This window comes from Molothrus ater, chromosome 10 (assembly GCF_012460135.2).
Source record: "Molothrus ater isolate BHLD 08-10-18 breed brown headed cowbird chromosome 10, BPBGC_Mater_1.1, whole genome shotgun sequence".
In the NCBI taxonomy this organism is placed as follows: domain Eukaryota; kingdom Metazoa; phylum Chordata; class Aves; order Passeriformes; family Icteridae; genus Molothrus; species Molothrus ater.
The window spans coordinates 24,712,959-24,722,056 of record NC_050487.2 but is presented as its reverse complement, the minus strand read 5'-3'; the positions used below and the strand labels follow the sequence as shown (position 1 = coordinate 24,722,056).

General features: G+C 61.1%; 1 protein-coding gene across 1 annotated transcript in view; it reads left to right on the top strand.

Moving 5' to 3' along the window:
• Positions 1-672: 672 nt before the first annotated feature.
• KCNAB1 (potassium voltage-gated channel subfamily A regulatory beta subunit 1) overlaps positions 673-9,098 on the top strand; it is a 45,344-nt gene continuing 36,918 nt past the window's right edge. Inside the window, exon 1 of the mRNA XM_036388821.2 lies at positions 673-1,717. Coding sequence (XP_036244714.1) covers positions 1,500-1,717 — 218 coding nt within the window. The 5' untranslated portion in view covers positions 673-1,499. The remainder of the gene's footprint in view (positions 1,718-9,098) is intronic.

Below are 9,098 nucleotides of genomic sequence, written 5' to 3'. Positions count from 1 at the left end.
CCTGGGCTCGAACCGGGTTGTGACCGCCCCCCAGCACCCCCAGCTCGCTCTGCCACCGCTCCTGCTCCAGCCCTGGGTGCTCGGGCGGGTCCAGCAGGGGGGTCCGGCCTGGGAGCTGCTCCCACCCCGAGGGGAGGGTCAGGGGCCTGGCAGTGAGCGGGGTGGGCACCAGGAGCTCCGGGGGTGCCCCCAGCTCCAGCCCCCCGGGCAGCCTGGGGCAGGGTGGGGTCTGGGGAGCCCCTCTGGACCATTTCCCGTGGCCAGGGTGACCCTGCCCTGCCGCCCACGGGCACCCTCTGCTGTGGGGCTGCACCAGGGACACGCACTGCCCGTCCCTGCGCAGGGCACTCTGCTGGTGACAGTGACAGTGATGCACGGGGGTCCCGGGGACCCCCAAACCTGCCCACCCTCCACGGCCTCGGGGTGCCCTCGGTGCCCAAAGCCAGCGCCCGGGAGGGGTGACACAGGGCAGTGCCGGGCTGGGAGGGCAGCCCCGGCCGGGGATGGGATGGGATGGGGATGGGATGGGGATGCTTTGATCTGCTGAGGGATGGGGATGTTTTGCCTCCAAGCCTTGCGCTGCGGCTCGTTCCGCTGGCGATGCTGGGGGAGCGGGATTAACCCCGGCCCTGCTGCCATTCGGGGGCTGCGGGCGGCGGCTCCGGGAGCACGGCATTAACGTGTTAACTGCCTCACACACCGGAGCACAGCCATTTTCCTCCCCCTCCCCCTATTTTTTTTTTTCCTTTCCCCCATAATTAACCCATTTTAACAGCGGGTTGCTGCCCGCTCTGGAAGACCTCGCTGAGCGATGCCGGCAGCGATTTTTGCGGGCGGATCTGCCTGAACGCCTGCCTTCCCTGCGAGCACAAAGGAGGCCCGTCGCTCGCATCCTCCCCATCGCTGCCATCCTTGCCATCCTTCCCGCAGGCTCTGGCGGGGGATCCCGGCGCCGCTGCGGAGCCGCTGCCAGCGCTCGGCGGGCTGCCATGGGTGGGAGGTAGCGCTGCTGCGCCTGGGCGAAGGAAGGAAGGAAGGACGGACGGACACCGATGGATGCTGCCGCTCCTTAGGGACGCGCGGCGAGGTTCGGGGCTCGGCTGTGCCTGCTCAGCGCTCGGCGGTCCAGCACTCGCAGGATGCTCGCGGTGATTTAAAAGCAGCGGCCGGGAGCCCGCAGCGAGGCAGAGCGGCTGCGGAGCGATCAGCATGAAGGAGCGGCGCTCCGGGAGCACCTGACTGGATGGATGCTTCTGGCTGAGCAGCAGCAGCGCCTGAGCCGCCGAGAGCCCGGAGCGAGCCCCGAGCCGCTCCCGCGGTCGCCGCCGCCGCAAGTTCGCGTTCCGGGGCCGGCGGCAGCGGGGGCACCCAGCGCGGCTCTCCCGGAGCCCCCGGCGCTCGGGGGGTCCCAGCTCCGCGCTTTGCCGGCCGTGCCGGGCAGCTGAGCCCGTGGGGCGCCGGGGGTCCCCCCGCCAGCCGGCCGGGGCGCCGCGGGCGCGATGCAAGTGTCCATCGCCTGCACGGACCACAACTTGAAGAGAAATGGTGAAGACAGGCTCATCAGCAAGCAGAACACCACGACCCCGAACGTAGTGAATGCAGCCCGGGCAAAATTCCGGACAGTGGCTATTATCGCTCGCAGTTTGGGGACATTTACCCCGCAGCACCACATTTCATTAAAAGAATCCACCGCAAAGCAAACGGGCATGAAATATAGGTATGGGCACGGTCTCGGTCTTTGTTCCCTTGCAGTGTAATAGCTCTGTACTTTGCCTGCCTGGATGCACCTGGTTTTGCAGAGGAGCTCTCTCCTCAGGTTATTAATAGATTTTTGAACTCGGGCATAACTGGGAAGCTTTGGGGTGTCTATGTTTTTGCAGGCATATGCATTTGTGGTTTTGTACCCAAAACCGACTTGCTCGGGGAGATTCTGTGCAACGCCGTGAATTTGTGACAGTGGTGCTAAGATGGTTCCTATGAAGTGTTCAGTGTAACTAATACTGGTGCTAATGAGCAGAAGAATCAATTAGCCAGGCATGCCTGGGGCCGGGCAGGGAAAGTTGGTTCGCAGTGTGCTGTGTGGAGCAGAGGCGTGTGCCGTGGGTATCGGCCCACCGCGGGGGCGGCTCACCGACTTCTCACCCGCTGCACTCGGGCAAGATGAGATCAAAGCCAATTTTAGGCAAATGCAGAAAACAAAATCTCGGGCATTCTTATGGAATGCCTCCTGCTTCTCACAGGTTTTTATTTCTCCTAGCCTAGGCAGCAAAAATGAAGAATGGCTGTGAGTTGGGTCTGAGGTGCTGAGTGTGGGAAGCTGATCAGCTCCTCTGTCCTGCCTTTGGCTGTGAGTGAGAAGGATTTGTGTGCCTTTGGGGCTGGCTTTTGCCTGTCCAGGGTGTCCCTTCCAGCCACCAGTGGGGGAACAAGGGCACAGCCTGGGATCTCTGCACCCCGTGCCCGAGGTGGAGCTGCTGCTGGGGAGGCAGCTGGCGCAGGAGGGCTCCAGGGCAGGCTGAGGGGCGTGGGGCTCCAGGCAGCTTTGTCCTGCCAGCTCCCAGCCCGTGGGACACCAGCCAGGGCTCCAGAGCTGCCCAGGGGAGCTGCAGGCTGCAGTTTTGTGGTAATGCTGGCTTTGGGGTCCTGGGACAGCTGCAAAGGCACTCAGGGCTCGGCAGCCACTCCCGGACCCAGGCGTGGTGCAGCCAGGGCAGGGGGATCCGGCAGCCTGGGAAATGCCCGTGCTCACTCTCCAGGAGCTGCAGGGCTTGGAAGCAGCGTGGATGGGGTGCTCAGATGTCATTTTCTGTGGTTTCTTGGATGGTTGGTCAATGACAAGGAGGCTTTGCCCCAGTGGAAGCCCAGCCTTTCCAGCTGCTTGTCCCTGTCCTTCAGCCATGACCAACTTCCAGCAGGGACGTGGCACCCTCCTGCCCTGGTGCTGGCAGCAGAAATGCTCAGTGAGCCCGTGGCCAGGGCAGAGCTGCTGGTTAGTAAATGTTCCTGGAGCCAGCTCCCAGCTGGGCAGGGGCTGGGGTGGCAGGGCAGGAACAGTACCCATCCAAGGGGATCCTGGCAGGGGCAGTGTCCAAGGGGATCCTGGCAGGGGCAGTGTCCATCCAGGGGGATCCTGGCAGGGGCAGTGTCCATCCAAGGGGATCCTGGCAGGGGCAATGCCCATCCAGGGGGATCTTGGCAGGGGCAGTGCCTATCCAAGGGGATCCTGGCAGGGGCAGTGCCCATCTAGGGGGGTCCTGGCAGGGGCAGTGCCCATCCAGGGGGATCCTGGCAGAGGCAGTGTCCATCCAAGGGGATCCTGGCAGGGGCAGTGTCCATCCAGGGGGATCCTGGCAGGGCCAGTGCCCATCCAAGGGGATCCTGGCAGGGGCAGTGCCCATCCAGGGGGATCCTGGCAGGGGCAATGCCCATCCAGGGTGATCCTGGCAGGGGCAATGCCCATCCAAGGGGATCCTGGCAGGGGCAATGCCCATCCAGGGGGATCCTGGCAGGGCCAGTGCCCATCCAAGGGGATCCTGGCAGGGGCAATGCCCATCCAGGGGGGTCCTGGCAGGGACAGTGTCCATCCAAGGGGATCCTGGCAGGGGCAGTGCCCATCCAGGGGGATCCTGGCAGGGGCAGTGTCCGGGGGGGTCCTGGCAGGGCCAGTGCCCATCCAGGGGGATCCTGGCAGGGCCAGTGTTCAGGGGAATCCCAGTTCCCAGGCCATGGGGAGGGCAGTGCTTGGGGCATGGCAGAGGGCCTTGCCCAAAGGCAGAACATGCAAGATCAGTGTAACTTGTCCTTTAATCACCTTCCCAGTGGAGCAGCGGCAGCCAGCAGCTCCTGTGACCCCTGACCCCTCTGGCAGCCCCATCATGCCTCAGTTTCCCCCTCTGTGGGAGCCGAGTCTTTGATGGTGTCCCTCAGAGACAGCACCTGCTCCCAAGCCACGCTCGCTGGCTGCAGGGACACTTTGTGTCAATTGCCAGCACTTATCTCCTGATTTCCCCGGGCTCCCCGCCCTCTCCCAGGGCACCAACACCCCGGAGAATCGAAATCTTTGCTCCTGCAGCCTCCAGAGTGGGGCCTTCGGGAGTGCTTTCTGCCCTATTCCTGGATGAGGTTTGGGAGTGAGGGTGGCTTGTCCCACCGGAGTTCTCACAGCCCCGGCGCTCCGTCTGCCCCAGACCCGGGAGCTGCACCAGGAATAGCAGCTCGTTGGCGACAAGGCTGAGGTTTTATCTTTATGACTAATCTCTGTTTCTGCTCGCGGATCTCTGCGTGTGCAGAGCTGATTTCTCCCCAGGAGAAGCAGCTCAGGGGAATTTGGAGGAATGGCTGAGTAACCCTCGGGCTGAGCTGTGCCCTGCCAGTCTCGGGAACCTTTGGGTGGGGAGGTGCCAGTGGAGCTGGAATTCCGTGCTCACCTTGGGACCCGTTCCTCAGCCCGAGGGGAATTCAGAGCCAAAGGCTTTTCCCAGCGGCTGCAACCATAATTCTGCGAACTCCTCAGCTCCCTCACATTTTGAAGCTGAAGTCCTTCCCAATTCATTTTCTGCCTGAATTACGTCCTTGATGCTGAGCTCTGCAGCGCGGGCTGCTCCAAACGCCACCCCAGCCAGGCTGGCCCTCGATTGACGCTAAAAATACCGAGAGCCGCCCCCGGCGCCCCCGGCAGGGCTGCCCCGAGCCCCGCTCCGCTCCGGGATGCTCCGGGCCCGGCCGCCTCCCCCGGGCCAGCGCTCCCCATCCGCTGCCATTATGTAAAAGGGGGAGACAGCGACTACGCCTGTGACAGGGCTGGGGGCGGGAGAGGAGCCAGCTCGGGGGCTTCTCACCGGGTGACATGTTTCTGGCCCCGCTCCAGCTCGGGGAGCGAATTGCAATACGAAAGGCAAAAGTTTACGGGAATAAACGCGTTCATCCGCCGGGGAACAGCTGCAAGTACGAGGGCTCAGGTGCGTCCCCGCGGCGCTCACCTGAGCAAACCTCGGCTCTGCCTTCGCAAAACGAGCTCTGCGCTTGGCCTCCTCCCCGGCCGGCTGTGGCAGAGCCGGACAGGGGCTCCCAGGCATCGCCCCCGCTGTCCCCGCCGGGCACAGCCTCGCTGCCTCCTCCTGCGCCAGGCGAACGGGCACAGGGCTGCTCTCCTTTATCCTTTGTAATGCTCCAGTTCAGTCCCGCTGGGGAGCCGGCCCGGATGCTCGGGGGGAATATCTGGGATCACTTCAAGCCTTTCTTTGAAAAGGATGCGGTTGCAGCGCTCGGCTTGGGAAATTGCAATCTGCCGCACCGCTGCCGGAGACAAAGGATGAGCCTTTGCTCCCGAGGTGATGCAAGGCGGGAGCAGGGACGGCAGCCCGGCTCTCCCCCTGCTTTGGGCCAGCCACAGGTCACTGCCCCGCCTCTGCTCTCTCCTAATTTGCCCTACCTTCCTTAAAATTCTTCTCAGTAAAATGGATCCAGCCCCGCTGCTGGTGCTGGGGGCTGTTTGAGACGTGGTGCTGCTACCGCAGGAACAACTTCTCCAAGTGAGACTGGCACCGGCCTGCCTGCTCTCAGACTTCCCATCACACCTCTGCAAGAAGTTCTTACAATGAGGCTGCGGATACCTTGGCAAGGGTCTTTAAGGTCCTGCGCGGCCCAAACCATTCTAGAATTCCCATATTCTTTGATGCCACCCCTATCCATCGCAGCTGCAGCACTGCAAGCCTTGCCCAGAGCACTCCATGTACCCAGGAGCCTGCTCTGTGCCCAGGGTGTGCCCGGAGCTGGGATGTGATGGGAACTGGAATGTGCCTGGAGCTGGGATGTGCCCGGAGCTGAGATGTGATGAGAGCTGGGATGTGCTGAGATGTGTCTGGAGCTGGGATGTGCTGGGAGCTGGGCTGTGCTGGGATGTGCTGGGAGCTGGGCTGTGCTGGGATGTGTCCGGGATTTGGGGCCATCAGCAGTTCACAAATAACCCTTTTTGCCGAGCCCTGCCCGCGCATGGGCACGAGGGGCCCAATTTACAGAGCACAACTATCTATTTGTGCTCATCCATAATTGATGGAGGCAACTTTGACCATTAACTGCGGCGCGAGCCTAAACAAAAAATTTTATCTGCAAAGGCGAAGTGGTGGAGTTCATGTTCCGGGGAGCCTGGGCAGGGTGAGGAGAGGCCGGGCACCATCCCCCGAGGGGAGACCCATCCTTCCTACCCAAAGGGGTGAGAATCTCCCCTCATTGGAGAGGTGTTACTAACGTTTGTAAGATAAGAGCTGAAGAACAAGGGAATAAAGCAGAAGGGAGGGCAGAAAAGGGCTGTGTCCCTCCCCAGCATTGTTTGCAAATCTGAGGGCAGCTGAGCGTGTGGGGATGGTGAAGGTACAGGGAAGGATCTGCGGAACAAAAGCTGCTGACATTGGAATTACGTAAAGGTGATCTGGGCAGATAAACCTTGAGAAGTAAAGTTTGCTTTCTTCCTCATCCCCTGGGAAAGAGGAGAGATTTAGAGAAGGTTTTTTGAAGGAATTGTTCTCTGTGAGGGGGGAGGCCCTGGCACAGGGGGCTGCCCCTGGATCCCTGCAGTGCCCAAGGCCAGGCTGGAGCAGCCCGGGGCGGCGGAAGCTTGGGGTGGATGGCAGGGGTGGCACTGGGAGGGCTTTGGAGTCCCTTCCTAGGCTGCGATGATTCTGTGATTGCGCGGAACATCCCCGAGCCCTTCCTGGAGGGGTTCCCGGCGCAGCTGCCGAGCGCTGGCGGAGGAGGAGGAGGGATGGGAGCCCTGCGGAGCCCCGGCTGTGTCTGAGGGACCGAGCACCCCCGGCCTCCGCCGGCCTTCCCCGCTCCGAGCGCGCCCCGCGGCTGGAGCTGAAGGGCTTTTGTTAAAATGCCAATTCCCGCTGTGGCATCGCCCAGCGCCTGGCGCTGGGGTGCCCTGCAGAGCACCCCGGGCCCCCACTCCCTGCCGGGAGCCCAGAGCAGCCCCGCCCGACGGGCTGGGACACGCACACGGGTCACCTTGGGCTGCGGAATTCCTCTGGGAATTCTGGGCTAAGTCTTGTGCTTGCCAAGGGGTGTCAGTGGAAGCAGGTATTTCTTAGCAGCGTTCCAAGAGCCGTGTCTTTTCCCTGCGTTTCATTTTCCAAGCATTAACCATAATAACTACCTCACATATTTAGGAAATTGTGGTTTATTTAAGTCTTGCTGCAATTACGAGCAGTTTTAAACTCTCGCATGCAAATGGCACAATTATTTTGGTATCGAGTTCCATATTGTTTCAGTACTCTCCTCATCAGGCTGACTTTTATGGCTCATCGTCTGATCTTCATTTTCCTGCTGCAAATTAAGATTAATCCAGTGAACAGAATGGATTTACGCTGAATTCACAATGCTTTTCCCCCTAGGACTGTAGCTTATCATGGCTACAAAGGAGGCAGGAATAACTCAGAGGGGAAGGAAAAGGAACCATTGAGTAAACAAAATCTGCTGATTTGTGCTGCCTTCACCTTCCCAGGGGCTCCCGGGAGTTCGCAGCTCCCAGGTGAGCCTGGGGTTTGGAGGGGTCTGGATTTCTCTGCTCTCCTCACACTGCAAGGTGAGCTTTGGACACACATTCATCCACCAGCTCCCCTCCAAACCCAGGGCAGTGCCCGGGGCTGGGCAGGGCCCCTGTGCCTGGCACTGCTGCCTTGGGGCTGGCTTTGCCATTCCCCAGCTCTTCCCAACCTCAGCAATTCCACAATTCCCTGGCAAACGGGGCCTTTGCAGGTGCCTGTGCTGGTGTGAGCACTGCAGGTGGATCTCCTCCTCCAGGTGCCAGGGGAAGCTAAGCTGGCTCTGCTGGGCAGTGCCTGCCCTGCCCTTCCTGGGTGTCCCTGCCCTTCCTGGGTGTCCCTGCCCTTCCTGGCTGTCCCTGCCCTGCCCGTTCCCAGCCCGGCGTGGCCCTGGGGACAGCCCTGGGGACAGCCCTGCCCATCCTGTGGGTGGCACTGTGGGCACCGGGCACCGCTGTGATCCCGAGGGGAGCTCGGGAGAGCAGGGCAGGGTTCCAGGGCAGGGTTCCCACGGCTCAGCTCTGCATGAGGAAAATGATGGGATTGGAGGAATATTTTAAATAATGCACTGGGGCTGTGGGGGCTGCGCCGTGGAGCCGCCCACGGCCGGGGGGCACGGGCAGGACAAGGGCATGGCTGGGTGTCCCTGCCACCCCTGGGTGTCCCTGTCACCCCTTGTCACCCATGGGTGGGTGCCACTGTCACCCGTGGGTGGGTGTCCCTATCGCCTGTGAGTGGGTGTCCCTGCCATCCCCGGGTTTCCCTGCCACCCCTGGGTGTCCCTGTCACCCGTGGGTGGGTGTCACTGTCACCCGTGGGTGGGTGTCACTGTCACACACGGTTGGATGTCCCTGTCACACGTGGGTGGGTGTCACTGTCACACACGGTTGGATGTCCCTGTCACCCATGGATGACTCTCCCTGTCACCCACGGGCGCTGTCCCCATCACCTGCAGCTCTCTGTCCCCATGCCCCACGAGTGGCTGTCCCAGCAGTGCCCCTCGTGTGTCCCCAGCCCCTTGTCCCCTGTCTGGGCAGTGGCAGTGGCAGTGGCAGTGGCAGTGGGTGGCTGTCCCCTGCATGGGGCACCTCCAAGGCTGGGCCAGGTCCTGCCCCACAGCTGCTCAAACCCAGCTGCTCCACCCTCCTTCCCTGCAGCCTGGTATTTTCCATCTAAAGGCTGCCTGACAGCTTTAATCTAATGCTTAAATGGATGGGAGAGGAGCCGTCGTGCAGGAAGGCTGTAATTTAATTACTTGGGAAGCGCACAGTTTAAGACATTTCAAATGTATTATTTTAGCCTGGCTGCTTTGGCAAAATCCAATTGGAATTTTGAGCGTGCTTATTTTTATTTCAGACTAAGGCTACAGAATGCCTTCTGTAGAATGTGTTTGTTAAGAAATTAATTGTCTTTGAGGAAAGGAAAATGCCCTGGGTGGGACTTGCTCCTCGAAGCATCCAAATGAATTTGAATTGTTTCTCAAACTATTTTTGTAGCACCATAAACCCAGCTCAGACAGGAGGGGAGCAGGGCCTGGTGTCCTGATCCCTGCCTGGG